The sequence below is a fragment of the Aotus nancymaae genome, unplaced genomic scaffold, assembly GCF_030222135.1.
Source record: "Aotus nancymaae isolate 86718 unplaced genomic scaffold, 86718_ANA_hifiasm-v0.15.2.pri h1tg000019l, whole genome shotgun sequence".
Classification (NCBI taxonomy): domain Eukaryota; kingdom Metazoa; phylum Chordata; class Mammalia; order Primates; family Aotidae; genus Aotus; species Aotus nancymaae.
Genome location: NW_026988431.1, coordinates 37026013 through 37048646, shown reverse-complemented (window position 1 = coordinate 37048646; position 22634 = coordinate 37026013). Strand labels below are relative to the sequence as shown.

At 36.7% G+C, this 22634-nt stretch overlaps 1 protein-coding gene across 4 annotated transcripts in view; it reads left to right on the top strand.

Moving 5' to 3' along the window:
- ATR (ATR serine/threonine kinase) overlaps positions 1-22634 on the top strand; it is a 125054-nt gene that overhangs the window by 62332 nt on the left and 40088 nt on the right. For all 4 annotated transcript variants that reach the window (XM_064378772.1, XM_064378773.1, XM_064378774.1 and 1 more), the window contains exons 25-34: positions 1642-1762; positions 3385-3522; positions 5562-5772; positions 9880-10058; positions 12736-12900; positions 13539-13630; positions 17637-17728; positions 18287-18464; positions 19972-20151; positions 20615-20774. In XM_064378772.1, the coding sequence (XP_064234842.1) occupies positions 1642-1762; positions 3385-3522; positions 5562-5772; positions 9880-10058; positions 12736-12900; positions 13539-13630; positions 17637-17728; positions 18287-18464; positions 19972-20151; positions 20615-20774 (1516 nt within the window). The remainder of the gene's footprint in view (positions 1-1641; positions 1763-3384; positions 3523-5561; positions 5773-9879; positions 10059-12735; positions 12901-13538; positions 13631-17636; positions 17729-18286; positions 18465-19971; positions 20152-20614; positions 20775-22634) is intronic.

Sequence of the window (22634 nt, the reverse complement as noted above, 5' to 3'; positions counted from 1 at the left end):
TTTCTTAGTCTATATTTTGTAAAGCATCTGTAGATGTTAAAGAATTTCTGTGATCTACTGGAACGTTTATGGCCTTTGGAGTCACACATGCCTAGATTTGAATGTTGACTTTGCATTTGCTAGCTCTGAAGTCTCGGGCAAGTTATTTAACGTTTCCAGGTTTTAATTTTTTAATTTTGAAAAAACATGGATAATTTTATCCACTTTGTATGATTATTGTTAGGAATAAAGGAGATAATATTAAAAAGTTTTAGCAAAGTGCCTGATATTTAGTTGACACTCAATAATAAATGCTTATTCAATCCTAGCTTGCTGAATAAATTCTTTGTTTTTAGGGGGAGAATTTGTGAGGGTGGCTGTCATCTACTTCATAAAAAGTAGACGCCAACATTTTTGCCTACTTGTTGTTTTTTTCATAGGAAGCAACTTTTAAGTGGTCATTTAAAAGTGCGATCTTAACAAAGCAATGAAAATTCTTTTGATCTTTAGCTTTTATACCTAAGCGGTTAGAGTAACCTCTCAAATGGTTCCTCAATGATGGAAGTTAGGAGATTTACTAATTGGGATCTGCTTGTTGAAATTGGAACCACATAAAAACAAGAGGTTGGTAGAGGGCATTTTTAATACCATTGACTCTCTTTTGTATGAAACACTAAAATACCAGATTAACCTGTAGCTCAATTTTATAGCTTGGACTGCTTGATTTTTACTCCAGAGGACCTAGGGAGATACAGAATTTCTTAAAAGCATATTCATGTTTTTGCTGCCTGTAAGTTATACTCCCTAGTTTATGTTTGTTTGTTTGTTTTAAATTTGGGCTCTATATACGTAATCACTAAATCTGGATTAAAGGATGGCTATACTTGGGAGATTGAAATTTAAAACCAGTCAGAACAACTACAGTTCAAAATCACCATAGAAATATCTTTAGGAGAAAACATCAGGATGTTACTGGGCAGAACCCGGCTTGTAACCCCAGTATCAATAGTTTTCTAGCCAAATTTACCATAAATTTGATAAAAATCATCTAGAAAACTGTACTTGTGATGATTCAAAATAGGGATTTGAGGTTTTTTCCTGGTTTAGTGTGATGGTTAACTGAGAGATTATTGGATTTTTCAACTGTCAGAAACTCAGAATACAGTGAGTTTATATACACACACACACACATATAAAATTTGGGTATAAGACTTCAAGTATAGGGCATTTATTAACGCTCCAGCTAGCCATTGAAGTCACCTAGGATGATAATAACACTGGGGAAGGAAGAAAACCCTGAGCAATGTGCTAAAGTTATCAATGAGTTTGGTAATCAGTGAGTTGAGTAGTTGCTGGTAATGAGGAGTAGAAAATAGTAGTATGCCTGGGTGGCTTGAACTTCAAAGGAACAGGTTTTTCTTATACAAGAATAAAGTTGGAAGGATCTGAGGAAGAGGAAGAGGCAGACTCAAATCCTTCGAAGTACTTTAGGTGTGCAAGAATGATCTGCTTCACCCGTAAGAAGGATATGCAAAAAAGGTAAGCAGATTTCATTAAAGGCAAGTCTGTACTGCAGTAGTCACTTAAGGGTTTGCTGTAATTTACTAAAATTCTAAACAGATGGATTTTTAAAGTAAATTTTCAAAATTTTCATAATTACAGATACAAGAGTTCTCAGAAGTCAACCGATTGGTCTGGAGTAACGATGCCAATTTACTTAAGTAAATTGGGTAGTAATTTTGCAGAATGGTCAGCAACTTGGGCAGGTTATCTTATAACAAAGGTAAGAAACCCTGTTCAGTTTGTTAACTGAACAGAAATTCTAAAGAAAACCAGAACATCTCTGAATGCATAGCACACACAGTAGTCATTGAAGTATTAGTGCTGATAATCATAGAAATTTTTGAAGAAAATGTTTACTAATAGTAATAATTTCTCTGTAGTTACTAATAATAGTTTCTGAGTGAAAAGTAATCATTTTACCAAGAAAATTACTATGGTCTTAATGTATGTGTAAAATTACATTATGTCTGTTCATTTTTTTCTTTTTTTTTTGTTTTTTTCTTGTGTCTGTTCATTTTATATTGATAAATAATACTGTGTAAAAGGATGTAATGCTATATCAGAGTTTTTTACATAATAAAAAGACATTTAATAAAGAGATATACTCTAATGGCATTTCTAAAAGAAGTTATATTATCTGAACTTTCTCTAAAATAAAAATAAAGATTTTTAAAATTCACCTTCATGGAAAAAGCAGAGGTATATTTCTATTTTTTTAATGAGAAATTTTTACATGCCAGACAGACGAAGGATACTCGGTGTTCCAAGAAAATGTTTACATTAGATTTAAAATTTACAATTTTTGCTTTTAATTCTCCTTCCTTCCCTCCTTCCTTCCTTCCTCCCTCTCTCCCTCCCTCCCTCCCCCACCCCAGGCTGGAGTATAATGGCACAATCTGGGCTTATTGCAGCCTCCACCTCCCGGGTTCAAGTGATTCTCCCATCTCAGGATCACAAGTAGCTGGGATTACAGGTGTGAGCCACCACACCTGGCTAATCTTTGTATTTTTAGTAGAGATAGGGTTTCTCCATGTTAGCCAGGCTGGTCTTGAACTCCTGACCTCAGGTGATCTGTCCACCTCCGCCTCTCAAAGTGCTGGGATTACAGGTGTGAGCCACTGTGCCCCGCCTTTAATTAACATTTCTGTTAGTGTTTTAAAATATCATTATGCTAATTTGTAGTTGGTTACTTCAAGACATTTTCTTTTTTTAAATGAAAATTTAATGTGTAAAATATGAAATACTGTTAACTATTTTCAGCTCTGGAATATTGTGGGATTCTTTTGGTTTTTGGCTTTGTATTTGAAGAAAACACTTTTTTTTTTGAGACGGAATCTCGCTCTGTCACCCAGGCTGGAGTGCAATGGTGCAATCTTGGCTCACTGCAACCTCCGCCTCCCGGGTTCAAGCAGTTCTCCTGCCTCAGCCTCCCAAGTAACTGGGACTACAGGCACCCACCACCACACCCAGCTAACTTTTATATTTTTAGTAGAGGTAGGGATTCACCATATTGGCCAGGCTCATCTCAAACTCCTGACCTTGTGATCTGCCTGCCTCAGCCTCCCAAAGTGCTGGGATTACAGGCATGAACCACCACTCCTGGCCTGAAGAAAAAAACTCTTTAAAATTTCGAGTTCAATAATGTTAGCAAATCGAAGGTTAAGTCATAAAATTTGACTTTAACCCCAAATAATATAATTAAAAAATTAATTTAAATTGTTTTTAATTTAAAAAAGAATACTTGTTCATGATGAGTTATCTCACATGCTACTTTTTGACATTTTATCAGTAGACTAAGGTATATTAAATTACTTACTATCTTTACACATTTTGAGTTTACAGGTTCGGCATGAGCTTGCCAGTAAAATTTTCACCTGCTGTAGCATTATGATGAAACACGATTTCAAAGTGACTATCTATCTTCTTCCACATATTCTGGTGTATGTCTTATTGGGTTGTAATCAAGAAGATCAGCAGGAGGTGAGATAAATCATCTTATTTGGTTTTTGAACATGGGAAACTTCTTTTCTCCAATGCAGATAGTATTAGAAAGGCTATGTATTAGTAGGAAATGTAGATCTCTGAATGGCTATATATGTTCATTTACATATCTTTGCCTGTGTGGTGTGGTTTTTTTGTTTTCTTTTTTTTTTTTTTTGAGACAGAGTCTCGTTCTGTCACCAGGGTAGAGTGCAGTAGTGCGATCTCCACTCACTGCAACCTCTGCCTCTTGAGTTCAAGCTTCAAGAGATTCTTCTGCGTCAGCCACCCGAGTAGCTGGGACTACAGGCATGCGCCACCACGCCCAGCTAATTTTTATGTTTTTAGTAGAGATGGGGTTTCACCATGTTGGCCAGGATGGTCTCAATCTCTTGACTTCGTGATCCACCCACCTTGGCCTCCCAAAGTGCTGGGATTGCAGGCGTCAGCCACCGCACCCAGCTGTGTGTATCCTTTTAATTGTTAGAAGTTCTATGTATATTCTAGCCACCAATTTGTTGCCAGTCATATTTTCAAAAATTATTCCAACTTAATCATTTTCTTTTTAACCTTTGTACCTTTTGCTATGCAGAAATTTTAAATGTAAATGTAAAATTTATACATCTTTTATAGATTATGAATCTTAAGCCTTTTATATGATCCCTTTTCTTATCTGATGCCGTGAGCTCATTTGCCTATATATTCTTTTAATTCTTCTGTTTTTATATTTAGTCCTTCATTTATTCTGCAATTAATTTTGCATATAGTATGTGTAAGGTATATAGCCGAGTCGCAATGAGGAAACTGAGGCCAGTGAGAAAAAAATGAGAATCCAATTTATTCAGCTCTCGGGTGAGGTTCTGTGGTCCAGGAAGGGGCCAGAGAAGTCGCAATGGGCTTCTCAGGGCGTGGGGTTTTATATGAAGTGGAGGTAGTTGATTGGTCATTGGGGAAACAAAGAGCAGACAATTTCATTGGTAAGGAGGTTTGATTGATTGTTAGGGAAACAAAGAGCAGTTTCATTGGTCAGGGGGAGTTGAGATGCCGATGGGGTGAGCTGCCATTGGTAGTCAGGCGGGGCTAAAGAAACAAAGAGCAGACAGGTTCATTGGTGAGGAGGTTTGATTGATTGTTCAGGAAACAAAGAGCAGACAGTTTCATTGGTAGGCTGACTGGCTGGGGAGGTCAATGTTAAACTGCCATTGGACAAATCTTTGGCGGGCTTTTTTAAATTTTGAAGGGGTTGAGTGAGGAATGCAGGAGTGGGCGTGTGGAGCCTGCATGGAGAGGCCAGATAGGAGTGGGTGTGGGGAGCCAGCACAGAGAGGCCTGATAGAGTGTGTGTGGGGAGCCAGCATAGAGAGACCTGATAGGAGTGTGGGTGGGGAGCCAGCATGAAGAGAGATAAGTGTGTCCATTTGGCTCTCAGCGAGGCAGCCGGCCTTACAGTATGAGATATTACTGTAAGATTTTTTCACTATTAGTTAACAAAAGTTTCATTATCTTTTATTGAATAATCTAGAATATTAAAAATTTTTTTAAATTTTCTTTAGTGACTCTATAGTATATTTTCTTTTTAGACTAATCTTTGATTGATTTAATTATAGATAAGAACAGTAATGTATTATTGATCGATTGTGTTTTATTTTTCTGTTTTTAAGATGAAGCCTTGTTGTGTTGCCCAGGCTGGGATGCAGTGGGGCTCTTGGCTCTCTGCAACCTCCACCTTCCAGGTTCAAGTGATTCTACTGCCTCAGCCTCCTGAGTAGCTGGGATTACACACATGTGCCACCATGCCTGGCTAATTTTTTTGTATTTTTAGTATAGACAGGGTTTCACCATGGTGACAAGGCTGGTCTTGACTTCAGGCGATCAGCCTGCCTCAGCCTCCCAAAGTGCTGAGATTACAGGCATGAGCCAGCTGATTGTCTTTTTTTCTTTAGAAAATTTTTGCCTTAGAATGGTTAGTCTTAAATGTCATACAATAGTTAAATGGTGTTATATAGATACTATTATTAACTATAAAATGGTTCTCATAGGTTTATGCAGAAATTATGGCAGTTCTAAAGCATGACGATCAGCAAACCATAAATACCCAAGACATTGCATCTGATCTGTGTCAACTCAGTACACAGACTGTGTTCTCCATGATTGACCATCTCACACAGTGGGCAAGGCACAAGTTTCAGACACTAAAAGCTGAGAAATGTCCACACAGCAAATCAAACAGAAATAAGGTAGACTCAATGGGTGAGTTACCACTTGTTTATTTCTTTGTTATAACTGTTCACCAGTTAGCTTTTCCCTCTATCCGTTCTTTTTTTTTTTTTTTTGAGACAGAGTCATGCCTGCTTGCCAGGTTGGAGTGCAGTGGCACAATCTTGACTTGCTGCAACTGCTGCCTCCTGGGTTCAAGCAATTCTTCTGCCTCAGCCTCCCAAGTAGCTGGGACTACAGGCGTGTGCCACCATGCCTGGCTAACTTTTGCATTTTTAGTAGAGATGGGGATTCACCATGTTGGCCAGGATGGTCTCGATTTCTTGACCTTGTGATCTGCCTGCCTCGGCCTCCAAAGTGCTGGGATTACAGGCGTGAGCCACCTCACCTGGCTTATCAGTTCTATAATTTAAGCACTAGCTTAAAAAATACCTTGTTTTATGTATTTTTTTTGTGTTTTTTTTTTTCTTGAGATGGGGTTTTGCTTTTGTTGCCCAGGCTGGAGTGCAATGGTGTGACCTTGGCTCACTGCAACCTCTGCCTCCCAGGTTCAAGCAATTCTCCTGCCCCAGCCTCCCAAGTAGCTGGGATTACAGGTGTCTGCCACCATACCCAGCTAATTTTTTTTGTATTTTTTAGTAGAGACGGTGTTTCGCCATATTGGCCAGGCTGGTCTCGAACCCCTGAGCTCAGGTGATCCATCTGTCTCGGCCTCCCAAAGTGCTGGGATTACAGGTGTGAGCCACCGTGCCTGGCTGTCGTATGTATTTTTGAAATGGGTAATAGTGTGGCCTTTTCACTGAGAAAAAACAGTGAATTTTTAGTCATAAGACCTTTCTCTCTTCTTACTCTCACTTGGACAAGACACATTATTTAATTTTTCTTTGTATAAAATAGAGTTAATATTTTTATTTGTATTTATTAATTTTTTTCAAGATGGAGTCTCGCTGTGTCACCCAGGCTGGAATGCAGTGGCACAATCTCGGCTCAATGCACCCTCCACGTCCCGGGTTCAAGTGATTCTCCTGGCTCAGCCTCCTGAGTAGCTGGGATTACAGGCGTGTGCCACCACGCCCAGTTAATTTTTGTATTTTTAGTAGAGACGGGGTTTTGCCATGTTGGCCAGGCTGCTCTCCAACTCCTAATGTGAGGCGATCTGCCTGCCTCAGCCTCCCAAAGTGCTGAGATTATAGGCGTGAGCCACCACAAATGGCCAAAATGGAGTTAATATTATCTCCCTTAGGAGATTGTTGTGCAGATTAAATGAGATGATGAATAGATAAATTATAAAGTGTGAAATAAATGAGATGATAATATTGTTATTAACCTAATCCCCACAGTTAACTTATTACATGTTCCCTCAGTATTTGTGTGTGTGTGTGTGTTTGTACTCTGGTCTTTGTTGTTTTCACTTGGAAAATACTCTTTGCAATCTTTTTCACATTTAAGTTTTAAATTTCCGGGGAGATATTAATTTTATTTTATGACCTACAGAGAAGCTATTTTTGTTTATTTTTCTTGTATCTAGTAGTGTTTGGTATCTAGCCAGCTGTCCAAATATGCTTACTATGCATTACTACACTATACCCTGCTATATCTTACTATTTTTTCCTGTAATATTACAACTTTTACTAAGAAGTATCTTGATTTAAAAATGACACCTGCTAATTTGTCTCTCTAATATAAGCATTTATGAGAAGAATTATATTCGTCACACACTAATGGATATTCTTACTTTCTTTGAACCTTTTGTTTTTCCATTCTTGCAATTAGTGGATGGTTATAATATGACCTTATATCTCAGCTGTTCTCACGGACATCAGATGTTTTTCCTGCAGGCTTTCAGGCTAATTGAAAAACTGACTAACAATCCTTAAAGAGACCTTCATTTCCATAATTCTCATTTTGTGAGCATCTCCCTCTGTTCTGTTAAAGTAGATATATTCCTGTTGTTAAGCTTAATAGTTTACAATTTTTCTAAAATTTTCTGGACTTGCCAATAATCACCTACTTGGGGAATGTTTTTGTCTGGAATGAGGCTATTAATATATTTTTCATATTTAACAATTAAATGTTTGTTTTTAATGTTTTTTTTGAGACCAAGTCTCTCTCTCTTGCCTAGGCTAGAGTGTAGTCGTGCGATCTTGGTTCACTGCAGCTTCTACCTTCTGGGTTTAAGTGATTCTCATGCCTTAGCCTCCTGAGTAGCTGGGATTACAGGCATGCACCACCATGCCCAGCTGATTTTTTGTACTTTTAGTAGAGATGGAGTTTCACCATATTGGCCAGGCTGGTCTCCAACTCGTAGGCTCAAACAGTCCATCTTCCTTGATCTCCCAAAGTGTTGGGTTAACAGACATGAGCCAGCATGACCAGCCTGTTTGTTTTTATTTCTGCATGTCAAACTGGTAATATAAAACCAAACACTCTATTATCACCATTTTCACTGACACTGTAATTAAATTTCTAGGTTTTTTTTTTTTTTCTAAGACAGAGTCTCACTCTGTATTCCAAAGTGGAGTGCAGTGGCATGATCTCAGCTCACTGCAGCCTCTGCTCAAGCGATTCTTGTGCCTCAACCTTCTGAGTAGCTGGGACTACAGGTGCACGTCACCATATCCTACTATTTTTTTGTATTTTAATGGAGACAGGATTTCACCATGTTGCCCAGGGTGGTGTCTAACTCCTGAACTCAGGTGATCCACCCACCTCGGCCTCCCGAAGTGCTGGGAGGCATGAGCCACCATGCCTGGCCAAAATTCTAGCTTTTAAGAATAACATTTGTAATGGTTCAAAAATACAATACCTTTAACATTTGTTTAACATTTTTGTAGAGACCCCCTTCTCTACAAAAAAAAAAAACAAAAATTAACCGGGTGTGGTGGTGTGTGCCTGTAATCTCAGCTAACTGTCGAGGCTGAAGTGTGAGGATTGCTTGAGGTTGTGAGCTTGAGGCTGCAGTGAGACAAAATCACACCCCTGCACTCTATCCTGGGCAGCAGAATGAGACCCTGTCTCAAAAGAAAAAAATATAATTTGAAATCATCTACAAATTTTGATGTAAATAAGGACCTTATTTTAAATATAATATCTTTAGAATATACTACCTTAGGCCAGGTGTGGTGTCTCACGCCTGTAATCTTAGCATTTGGGGAGGCCAAGGTGGGTGGATCACTTGAACTCAGAAATTTGAGACCAGCCTGTGCAACATAAAAAGTACAAAATTTAGCCAGGTATAGTGGCACATGCCTGTGGCCCCAGCTACTGGGGAGGCTGAGGCAGGATCACTTTAGCCCAGGAGGTGCAGGCTGCAGTGAGCTATGATCATGCCACTGCACTGCAGCCTAGGCAACAAAGTGAGACCCTGTCTCAAAATAAATTTTCTAAAAAGTAAATAAATAAAAAGAAATAAAATATACTACCTTAATTTTTTAAGTTTTGAAGAAGTTTGTTTTCTGTTTTCTACTCACTGTTATAGAAGTTTTAAATAAGAATTTGTAAACTAGACTGTTGTCATTTAGAAGTTTTTAATTTTTGTCTTTTTGTACACTCCTGAAAAATTATCCTAAAGTACTTGTGGTTTTACTTTGAAGGAACTTTTACTTTCAATTTCTATTGTAATAGGTGATACTGTATATTTGGCAACCCAAGAAAAAATAGATTGATAACAAATCATACTAAACTTTAAAAAAAAAAAAGGCTATTTCCATAGTTCTGCAGTTTCCCTCTAAAATAGCTAAATTTAGTCATTTTTTATAGTCATCAAAAAATAATAACTAATCTTGTATCTTTTGTATCACCATTATATCTCTTCAAAGTTTAATAATAGATTTATATTTAATCCTCACCAACAACATTGTAAGGAAAGCAAGACAAGCACTAATATTTTCCTTTTATAGATAAAGAAACAGAGGCTCAGTAAGTTAAATGACTGTCCAAAGAAAGGTAAGTAATAATTGTAGAGTTGGAACAAGACTCTCTGAACAATCATTCTGTTGTTAGTTACATCCTAAATATGATATCCTAATACATTCAGATTAATTTGTTTAGTGAAGTAAATTGAACTTAAATACTTAAATTGACCCTTTTAAAATTTTATCTTGCAAGTCTTAATTACTCAATTTCTTTTTTCTGATCTAGTATCTACTGTGGATTATGAAGACTATCAGAGTGTAACCCGTTTTCTAGACCTCATACCCCAGGATGCTCTGGCAGTAGCTTCCTTTCGCTCCAAAGCATACACACGAGCTGTAATGCACTTTGAATCATTTATTACAGAAAAGAAGCAAAATATTCAAGAACATCTTGGATTTTTACAGGTTTGAAGTTAATATAATGAATTTAATAATGAAAATTCATATAGCCAGTCTTTAATATTTATGTTCATTTTTTTCAATGTTTTAGATGCTATGCTAGGCTCTAGATATTTATAAGCACTTTGAAAGCTTATAGATTAGTGGGGAGAGATAAACATCAATTTGGCAAAATATTTTAAATGCAGTAACACACATGTACCCTGAGGAAGGACACTTAACTCATTCATGTGGAGTATGGTGGGAGATGGAGGTGGATGAGCCAGAGGTCAGGAATGGCTTCTTGGAGATGGTGTCTTAAAAAATGAGCAGTATAGGGAGGCAAGACATTGTAAGTAGCGCATCTCTGTGGAGCTGGAAAAGAGCATGGCATATGCCAAACAGTAAAGTGTCAGTTTTGGAATGGCAGAGGAAAGATCACAAATAACAGAGGACTTTTTAAGTTGCTCAAACTTCTTGGAGAGTGTGAACTAGGGAAGTGTTACGGTCACAATGGCATTTTAGCTAAATGCCTGTGGCAGTTGCGGAGGAGGCTTTGGAAGGGCTATGATTCAAGGAATTACTATTCTCCTTGTGAGAGTTGTGGTCCTGAATTTAGGAGTGAATAAGTGGTAGGGAAGTACTGGTTATGTTAGGTATCAGGCATGAAAATTCTGGTGAAATAATGATTTAGGCAATGTTATGATTGTGTAGGGAACAAAAGAAAGTAAGGGCAGGTGAGGCGAATACAATGGAATTAAATGAGAGCTCAAGATTGCTGGGCTTTTGAAATCAAAAAGCAAAGTGTGATAAAAGAACTGGAAAATTAGTAACTTGCAGTCCTAAGATGAATATTAGCCCCTTCCTATCTTTGCATTCCTCCTTGTCTAGTTTTAAGTCTATGGTTCATGGTTAAAATCATTCCCTTAGTGTGATGCTCAACATCTTGTCTTTTCCCCACTGTGTTGTACTCCCTTTGTAAAACTCCAACCATATAAGCAGCTGGAGAAAAATTAAACAGTGGGTGTTATAACTGGTTTCACTTTAAGTTCATGATCTCAAACATCTTTAAAACTTCAGGACTCTAACATTACCTTCAGGTCTGCTGGGTTTCTCTAGTAAGGCTACTTTCCCATTTTTCAAGATGACTGTTGCTTACCTTTAATTTGCTTCCCTGCTTCCAGCTGATGATCTTGCTTCATCATTCATTAGGAAAAATTTGCAAATGCACAGCATCTGCACCATATTCTTTTTCTTCCCTTATGTTATTTTGTTTAGTTATTTATTTTGAGATAGGGTCTCACTCTATCACCCAGGCTGGAGTACAGTGGCATAATCTCAGCTCACTGCAACCTCCACCTCCCAGGCTCAAGCGATCCTCCCACCTCAGCCTCCCGAGTAGCTGGGACCACAGGCACCACCACCACACCTGGCTAATTTTTTATATTTTTAGTTAGAGACGGGATTTTTCCATGTTGCCTAGGCTGGCCTCCTGACCTTAAGTGATCTGCCTGCCTTGGTCTCTCACAGTGCTGGAATTACAGGCATGAGCCACCGTGCCTGGCTTCTTCTGTTATTTTTAAGGAAGGATTCCTTTTTGTCAAAATTCAAGTTTTTTACTTGTGTTCTCAATTTCCAGATGTAACTTCTTCATATATTCCTTCTTTCTCTAGTGTAATTAATTTCTCTTTGTGAACCAGAGTATATAGAGCATATAGACATATTCTAGTAAAGTCTATCTTAACTTTTTATAATTCCCTTGATCTTACCATCTCCTTTAGATACATCCCATCTCTCGGTTTCTGGAACTTCATAACCAGTTTTTGAAAGAATTGTCTATTTTCCCTATACTGTAGTCGCTTGTTTCTTTGTTTCTCATTCACTCTGCCTATTTCAATAAGACTTCTCTTTTTCTTTTCTCTTGACACTATTCTTGCTAAGAAAATTGGTGGCCACATGTTACCAAATCCAGTAAATATTCCCCAGCCCTCATTTTCTTAACCTCAGTATCATTGAATATGCCTTTCTCATTAAGACATTTGCTTTTCTCCCATGGCTTCTGTGATATTTTATTCTCCAGTTTTCTTCCAAGTTATCTCTCTTCTCCTCTGTTTCATTTGCCAGCTCTTCCTTGTTGATAAATGTAGAAACTCTAGTCTCTATGCTCAGCCTTCTTTTCTTCTTTATCAATTTCCTAGATCATCCCATTCTTTCATATGTTGTAAGAGACTGTCTTTATGCTAATTGATTCTTAAATTTTTATCTTTAGCTTTAACATCTCCTTTGAGCCCAGATTGCTGTCTTGGTTTTCTTTGAGGCATCTCAATGATAATATATTAAAATGCTTATTTACATTTAAAAAAATTTAAAAATTCAATAAAACTCTTATAAACTGTATTCAACAGAATATGTTATCCTTTGGATCTAGAGAGTTTTAGGATCCTGAGGTTCTTCGTAATCCTATGATCAATAACAGCTATTGATGTAAATTTGTATTTAAGAAGAATAAGAATGTTGACGGAATAGAATGCCTGGAAATAAGTTTATAATTTTACTGTGACTCTGCCATGAAACAAATGTTTCCTATTACTTTGAGGAAAAATTTCTCAAAAAATTCCTCTTTCAATATAAACAGTTGGCTTTTTAGTTTTATTTCCAGTTGTGTTTTTCCTGTTTTTGATTGTTTTTTAATCATTGAACAAAGAAATTGTATGCTGCTATGCATGAACCTGATGGAGTGGCTGGAGTCAGCGCAATTAGAAAGGCAGAACCATCTCTAAAAGAACAGATTCTTGAACATGAAAGCCTTGGCTTGCTGAGGGATGCCACTGCTTGTTATGACAGGGCTATTCAGCTAGAACCAGACCAGGTAAGATAATAATTAAAAGGCAATGTAATGAAAATAGCCCTGAATATGAAATCTGGAAACTTTAGTTTTAATACTATTTCTATCAGTGTCACAGAGTGTCTGGAAAATATTTAACTCTCTCTGAGCTTGAGTTTCCTGACAGATAAAAATAGAGACTTTACTAGATGATTTAAAAAATCCCTTCCAATACTACATTTGTATGACTTTAGAAATCCCCTAAATGAATGAAATTTATTATGGAGTATATCTGTATTGAAATGTACATTTAATAACTCCAAAATGTATATAATATTTTCTAGGTTGTCTACATTTATTTATGTTACTTTAAATGTGTTAGGACATTGCTGGGGGTCCTGCCATGTAAGTAAGCAAGTCAATTGTTAAATTAAGAAAGGTGTGGCTGGGCACCATGGCTAGTGCCTCAGGCTGAGGCAGGAGGATCACTTGAGCCCAGAAGTTTGAGACCAGCCTGGGCAACATGGCGAGACCCCGTCACTACAAAAAATTAAGATAATAATAATAAAGAAAATAAGTGCAATCAAGTAAATAGTAATTTTTAAATATCAGTTAAACTGTTTTTGGTTCCCAAGCTATTATTGAAGTGATAATTGGTATTTTAAATATTTTTAAATTTCTAGATCATTCATTATCATGGTGTAGTAAAGTCCATGTTAGGTCTTGGTCAGCTGTCTACCGTTATCACTCAGGTGAATGGAGTGCATGCTAACAGGTAATATTTTATAAAAGACTGATTTCCTTTTGTTATTTTATCTGAATGGGGAATTTTTAATTAGTGAATTAGATGACTTAATGTTTAGTGAGTATAAGTGTTTTATGTGTTTTCATGGTATTGGAGATAAGCACCAAATTTTTTTTCCCCTCAAGTTTTTCATAGTCAATCTACCACTTAACAGCTTATCTTCTCTCAAAGGAGCCATCCTTGAATTAGATTTACCCTAACACAAGAAACTTCTAGAACCCACCTGCTATTGGTGAGGCTTATATGGGACTTTCTGAGGCTGAAAGGGCATCTGTGCCCTGCTTATAGTATCAATACCAGGTATTTTCTGTGCTAGAGGTGGGGGAGTGAACTTTGTGACTGATTTATGGACTATCACTGTAGACTGTGTGCATTGATTTTTACCCTAAATGATTGATGAATGTGAAAGCAGCCTTCCTCTCCTAAAGAAAGTGGGTTTATTATAGAAAATCGAATTATACAAAAAATAATATGTATGTGTGACGAAAATTAAGGTTGAGTAGTTCTTCCAAATGGAGATTAAATGTGGAGATTGGCACTGCTCTTGAAGCTGCTTTGCTGTGAGAGCTGAAAGCTGTGTTTCTTGATTTATTCACCAGACTCTAAATAACTATTCTGGGGAGTAAAATTTGGTCAAAAGGGAATGGGATCTCAGTTAACCAAAGAATATACAGGCCGCTGTTTTTATACTACTCTGAAGCCAACTTTTTCTTTTTTTTTTTCAACTTTTATTTTAAATTCTAGGGGTACATGTGTAAGTTAGTAACAAGGGCATATTACATGATACTGAAGTTTAGGATACAATTGAACCCATCACTCAGGTATTGAGCATAGTGCCCAAAAGATAGTTTTTCAACTCTTGCCTCGTTCCTTCTTCCACCTCTTGTAGTCCCCAGTGTCTGTTGTTCCCATATTTGTGTCCACAGTGTTTAGCTCCCATTTATAAGTGAGAACATGTGGTATTTGGTTTTCTGTTTCTGTGTTAGTTCACTTAGGATAACGGCCTCTAGCTACATCCATGTTGCTGCAAAGGACATTATTTTATTCTTTTTTTATGGCTGCATAGTATCCCGTTGTGTATATATGCCACATTTTCTTTATCTCATTCACCATTGATGGGCATTTAGGTTGATTTCATGTCTTTGCTATTATGAATAGTGCTGCGATGCACATACAAGTGTATGTTTTTGGTGAAATGAATTATTTTCCTTTGGGGATATACCCAGTAATGGGAGTGCTGGGTGTTCTATTTTCAGTTCTTTAAGAAATCTCCACGTTACTTTCCACAATGGCTGAATTAATTTATATTCCAACCAACAGTGTATAAGCATTCCCTTTTCTTCACAGCCCCTTCTAAATCTGTTACTTTTTGGCTTTTTAATAATAGCCATTCTGGGCCAGGTGTGGTGGCACATGCCTGTAATCCCAGCACTTTGGGAGGCCAAGGCAGGTGGATCATTTGAGGACAGGAGTTTGAGACCAGCCTGGCCAACATGGTGAAAACCCATCTCTACTAAAAAAATACAAAAATTAGCTGGGCATGGTGGTACACATCTATAATCCTAGCTACTTGGGAGGCTGAGGCAGGAATATTGCTTGAACCTGGGAGACAGAGGTTGCAGTGAGCCAAGATTGCACCACTGCATTCCGGCCTGGGCAACAGAGCAAGACTCTGTCTCAAAATAATAATAATAATAGCTATTCTGATTAGTGTGAGATGGTATCACATTGTGGATTTGATTTGCATTTCTCAAATAATTGTGATGATGAGCATTTTTTCATATGCTTGTTGGGTGCTTATATGGTTTCTTTTGAGAAGTGCCTATTCATGTCCTTTATCTACTTTTTAATGGGGTTGTTTTTTGCTTGTTGGTTTATTTAAGCTTTTTATAGATTCTAAAGCCAGCCTTTTCTAAGTACTGTTTGTATAGGTTCCAAAATTGATTCATAAAGACTATCATTCTACAATGTCTGAGGACAGAGAAGTTCACTGTTGGTCAGATGGTATCGCAGCAGTAGAATTTATGAAATGACAAGGGAAGTTTCACAGAAGTAGAGAAGGAATGCTTACATGTTGTAGATATATTTCTCCAGATTAGCTGAGAGACCTTATGAATAAATAGATTACAGAGATTTGGGAAAGAGTCATGACTCAAATTGGGGTGTCAGATTTCTTTTTGACATAGACTACACATTCAGACTCCTCTTTTCTTCTCTTTGGGTCTGGGATACATAGAGCCTTCTGATCTTGGGTTGTGAAAAAGACATGTCAATATTCAATGAAGGGTGCTGTGTCATGGTGAGGCAAATGATTATGGATGGGGCAATCTCTATTTGCATTTAAACAAATATTTTTCCAAAAATATTGACTGTGCTTATCCTATTTATCATTCTTTTTAATGTACCCATTTATATGGATACATTCTCACAGCCTAATCCTGATTGCCATTTGTACTTTTTGCTATACGGCTTTGTGTGACACATCCCCTCTGTAACCTGTTATTCCACAAATAATCTGTTATCCCACATTTGGATAACAAGTACTGCCTAATTCTACTGAGATTTTTTTTTCTGAAATTTTTATATTTTGGCATCTGATGGTAAACTTGTAAAGTTGTTCAAAATTGGACTTTAGAAAATTAGATTTCAGTTGTATTTCTTTAGCTTTATTCTAAACTGTTTTTGGTGGTAGTCATGTTTAAAAATTGGAACATATTCTATCTGCTATTTTTAGAATTTTTAAAAATGAGACTTGTTAGGTCATTTGTTATATTTTCTTTGTGTTTTTACTGCAGAAAGAGCAAGGAAAACTTTTGAGGATATTGATTCCAGCCCCTCTGTTACTTTATAATATGGATATATATGTGCTGTATGCAGTGTTATTAGATTATTAAATGAAAAATTGTGCCTAGCCTAGGATCTAACATATGGCAGATATTCAGACAGTATAATTAATAAAAAAGAAACATGGAGAAAGTCTAGCTGCTTCTGTATAGTCATGATCTCAAATATTACTGGTCATCCCAATGTCACCTAAGTAGAATGCTTACAAAATAATTAGCCTATGTCACACTGGTTTTGCGAACTCAAATTTTAAACTGACTGAAAGTAGTTTAAAAATAGGTATATATTGGCTGGGCGTGGTGGCTCACACCTGTAATCCCAGCACTTTGGGAGGCCAAGGCAGGCGGATCACAAGGTCAGGAGTTCAAGACCAGCCTGGCCAACATGGTGAAACGCCGTCTCTACTGAAAATACAAAAATTAGCCAAGTGTGGTGGTGCGTACCTGTAATCCCAGCTACTTGGGAGGCTGAGGCAGAAGAATTGCTTGAATCCACAGAGATCGCTCCACTGCACTCCAGCCTGGGTGACAGAGTGAGACTCTGCCTCAAAGAAAAAAAAGAAAAAGAAAAGGTATATATTTTAGGTAGCTAGTTTTATATACTTCGTTATGCCGTTGACAAATCGTTGTAACTTTCTTAGGCTCTTGGTATTGTTCTAGATATTGTTCTAGATACCTCTCAACTATCCCTAGCCTGTACCACTGGTCCCCCCGTATTTTTGTCTTAAATTTAATTCAGAATTCTAAGTTATTAGAATTGCTTACCTCTGAATTTATGTGTGTTCTGCTGGCTCTTTTTCTTCCTTGCTCTTTGTTCAAATTAAGCATGCAGCTATTTTTACAGTGGGCTTAGTTATTATTCAGGAATTAACTGCTATAATATATGGCACACTTTAATTTGTTGAGGAATGGCATTTTAAATGGTTTATTAGAAGTAATTAGTGAAAAAATATTTTTGAAGGATGGAAAGATTAAAATTTTCTGGGTAGTTTCTGGATAGAGATAATTATTTTATATCTAAGAACAAAATACAATATAGTGTAAATTCAATAAATATAATAGAGTCTGTAAACCATAAAGTCTCTGAATATCACTTTAAAGAAAGTTTAGTTGATATGGGTTTCTTTTAATAGGTCTGAATGGACAGATGAATTAAACACGTACAGAGTGGAAGCAGCTTGGAAATTGTCACAGTGGGATTTGGTGGAAAACTATTTGGCAGCAGGTAAAATTACTTCTTAAAATATAAGCAGTTTTAATATGCCATAAATATTCAGACTTAAGTAGCTTAACAACATGCATACTTAATCTCTTAGCCTGTTTTATGATTGCCTTGTTTAGTTGTTCAAAGTAGAATGAAAACAGGCTGGGCATGGTGACTCACACTTGTAATCCCAGAGTTTTGGGAGGCCAAGGTGGGAGGATTACTTGAGGCCAGAAGCTCTACACCAGCCTGGGCAACATAATGAGACTGTTTCTACAAAAATGTTTTTTAAAAACTTAGCTGGGCATGATGGCTCATGCCTGTAGTTTACCAACTTAGGAGGCTGTAGCGGGAGGATCATTGGAGCCTAGAAGTTCAAGGTGGCAGTGAGCTATAATCATTCCATAGCCCTCCAGCCTGGACCACAGAATGAAACTCTGTCTTGAAAAAAAAAAAAGGAAAAAAAATGGAGTGAAACCATCTGTTTGATATTTCTGCTAACCATTTTATCTAATGAAATAAAGCTGACTCTTGGACCCAGTTACCATGACATTTCTTGACTCTTCATTTGTTTTTCAGATGGGAAATCTACAACATGGAGTGTCAGACTGGGACAGCTATTATTATCAGCCAAAAAAAGAGATATCACAGCTTTTTATGACACATTGAAACTAGTGAGAGCAGAACAAATTGTACCTCTTTCAGCTGCAAGCTTTGAAAGAGGCTCTTACCAACGAGGATATGAATATATTGTGAGGTATTTTGGGGTTTCCATTTTTATATTCCTGGCCTATAAATATCATCTGGCAGGACTGAAGTTTTTTGATGAGTAAATAATTGATAGTGTGTTTGGTATTATGCATAGCTACACCAAATAGCTCTTTCATTCTTTTTACCTCACAATTACCCTACAGTTAAAAAATATTCAAACATACATCCTTTTAAGGAAAGGCAGCTATGAGACAAAATGAAAAACATAATAAAAATATCATATGTTTGTCCTCTTGTAATGTCATAGTTTGCTTTCTGTATAACCCAAATATAATATAGACTTCTATAACACCTGCACATTGGTACTTGGTATTTGTTGTTTCCCTTTCCTTCTCATTTAGATATGTGTTTGTTATTTCCCCCCAAAACATATAGGTTTCACATTACTAGAAAGAATATTATCTTTTAGAAGTGAGGAAGAAAATGTTAGAAAACATTTTAGGTCTATGAATTCTACCTAGGGAAAAATGATAAAGTAAGTATTATAATTAAAGTATAAGAAATTTCTAACAGCACATTTTTTTTAAGTTAGAAGAATTCACTATATTTAGTATCAGCCCCTTTGGTAATATCTTAATGAAAGTAGAGATTGGGCCACTAAGTTTAATTCTGTTCTGTAGCCACTCACCTATACCTTTGTGCCTTGAACACTGAGTCATAGACACTGACTATCATACAAAGGGGGGAAAGCTAGTGTGAATGTATCACAGTTTTCATCACTCTTAGAAAGAAAACTACATTAATTTCACAATTTTTTACTGGCTTGCTATGCAAGGTCCTCTTATTTATTATTTATTTAATTTGAGACTGGGTCTTGCTCTGTTGCCCAGGCTGGAGTGCAATGGCACAATCTCAGCTCACTGCAACCTCCACCTCCCAGGTTCAAGCAAGTCATCAGCAATATATGCAGATACCTCATGTTGGTTTATAATGGATCCATATTTTCTTTTATCTTCATTTAGGTGGTAAATTTTGGTTTTCATGCATTTGAATTTAGTTTTATCCATCATTCTACAATTTAATTCATAGGAATTTGGGAAGCACTGCAAATCCCTAAATATTTATTTATTTAAAAAATTTTAATGTAATTAATTGATTTTATTTATTTATTATTTTAAGAGATGGGATCTTGCTTTGTTGCCTGAGCTGGAGTGCAGTGGCTATTCACAGGCATAACTGTAGCTCACTGTAGCCTTGAACTCCTGAGCTCAAGTGGTCCACCTGCCTCAGTCTCCTGAGTAGCTGAGAGTACAGGCACACACTACCATGCCTGACTAAAGCACTAAATATATGAACCAGTATAAATTGGTGTTTACGTTCAGTTTGAAAAGATATAAATGTAATTGTTTGCATAGCAAGGATATATTAAAGTTCTACCAAAGTAAGCTGTGTATTTTAAATTCTTTATTGCTGATTTAAAGTACATGCTTTATATATGAGATTAATAAGTCTGAATGTGGTAACATTTTAACATGGGCTCTGTCTATCTTTAGATTGCACATGTTGTGTGAGTTGGAACATAGCATCAAACCACTTTTCCAGTACTCTCCAGGTGACAATTCTCAAGAAGATTCCCTAAACTGGGTAGCTCGACTAGAAATGACCCAGAATTCCTATAGAGCCAAGGAGCCTATCCTGGCTCTCCGGCGGACTTTATTAAGCCTCAATAAAAGGTTTCTTACACTACTTTTTTTTAAATGTCACTTATCTTGAATTTGGTATTTGGATATTATTTGGGGGTCTGTATTTTTCTGTTTTCAATTATCAAGGCTACACTGTCTGGCTGAAAGCAACTAGAGCTTAAGAATCACTTTTATATGCCATTTCTTTCTCTTTTTTAAGATGTTAAAAACATATCTGGGGGATACATTTTTTACTGATAAAAATCAATAATAAAGTTTATATTAGGTAAAAATGGAGCACTATAAGAAAATTTAAGTCAAGGCTTTTTAAACAAATTAATCATTGATTCCTTCGAAATAGTATATGAAGAAGGTTCTGTGTTGGGAACAGGGGCTTTCAAAACATTGGAACTACTTGCACAGTATATGACCCAGATTTAAATGGTTTTAGTTAAGTTGTTGCATACACTTACCAATGGTCTCTTTGTCTCCCATGTTTTGTTACTTCCTTTAGACCAGATTACAATGAAATGGTTGGAGAATGCTGGCTGCAGAGTGCCAGAGTAGCTAGAAAGGCTGGTCACCACCAGACAGCCTACAATGCTCTCCTTAATGCAGGGGAATCACGACTTGCTGAACTGTATGTGGAAAGGGCAAAGTGGCTCTGGTCCAAGGTAATGGCCAGGGAAGTGTCATCAGATACATATTCTGTTGGGAATTATGTACTTTCTTAAAAGGCCAACTGAGAGAACATAACTAATTCAAATTAAGAACCTTTTTTTTCTATTACTTTTCTTCATTGGTTATCTACCATAGTCTGGAAGTAACTGTTCTTTTTACCCTAGTCCCCAGATACTTTCCCATTTCAAGACTGAATGTGAGTTCTTTCAGTTTTCATCTATCTTACACTTTCCTTGAGGAAAATGGCCTCTTAATTTTTTACCTTATGTATGTTTACAGGGTGTATATAGTAGGCACTCAGTGAATGTTAGTTAAATGAATATAACTCTGTCACTTAGTCGCTGGCAGATAATTAGTTCTCTGTGGACTTACCATTGTTGCTATCAAGATTCAGTTCTGATCTAGCCAGAAAGGGCCTGCATCTGAACAGAAGTTCACAGCAGTCTTCAGATTAAAGCAATAGTAATAAGAAGGGTGTTTTTAAAATATTGGGGCTACTTGCAAGGTTTTTTACTCAGATTTAAATGACTATTGTTTACGTTTCTCTTCAGGCTAGTGACCAGTCTAGAATTAGTAATAGGCATAGCATGTTTTGGAATTGATACTTAGCAACTATTGTAAGTGTCATTTGTGGTTACACCAACTTTGTGGTGGCTGAAAAAGGACTGGAGAGGAGGTGTTTCCTGGATGAGAGGGGAAAGTAATTTATTCAGTGTGCATTAGTCAGTCCTGGTCATTTTGAGTTAGTGCTAGTCTATGTATTATGATACCTTAAACTCAATATGTTCAAAATGGAATTCATTATCTAATACTCAATACCTGTTTCTCCTCTCATGTTTTCTATTTTTCTGAATAAGACTATTCCATCCTCCCATCGAAAACAGAAATCTGGACATCATCTTAAATTCTGTCTGCAACTTCACTTTTCTCATCCAGTTGGAGACTAAATCTTTGTTCTTCAACTTTAGAAATATCCTTGAATCCTCTCCCTCTTATTTATTTCCATTGCCTTAATTTATGACTTTATTATTTCACTATCTAACAATTAACCTTTTTTAGGATCTCACCATTTCCCTTTGTACATTACTGCAGTTTGTGGTCTTTCTAAAACCTACATCGAATCATGTTGCTCCTTCAAAAAGATAATCCTACAAAGTACCTTTAGGATTAAGCCTGAACTTTAGGAACTACACACGTCCCTTTCTGATAAGTCCTAGCCTACTTCCTCACCTTCATTCATCACCATCTCAAAAACCCTTTAAACTTCAGCTAAAATAAGACTATTTGCTTTTCTTCCAATTAAAGTTATTATTCCTACCTAAAATGCCCTTCACTAAATTCTCTGCCAAGAAGATTTCTACTCATTCTTGAAAACCTAATTCAGATTTTTTTCATTGATAACTTTTCCTGACTGCTGTTCTCCATTTTCCTATATTCTTCAGGTAGGTTTAGGGGACTCTGTTCTCTATGTTGTATAATGCCAATGTATATTCCTCTGTTATAGCACTTAGCTAATATGCTGTCATTTCACGGCCTCTTTCCTCATGTGACTATGAACTTTTTTATGCCAGAGATTTTAATTTGTTCATAATTATCTTCAGTTCCCTGAACTTTGATTATAGTCCTTTCTTGATATCCATGGGGGATTGGTCCCAGAATTCTCCATGGATAACAAAATCTGTGGATACTCAAGTCTTTTATATAAAGTGGACACACAGTATTGCATATAACCTATGTACACAGTACTCTTGTATACTTCTCTAGGTTACTTATAATACCTAATACAGTGTAAATGCTTTGTAAACAGTTATTATACTTGTATTTCTTATTCATATTATTTTTGTTACAATGTT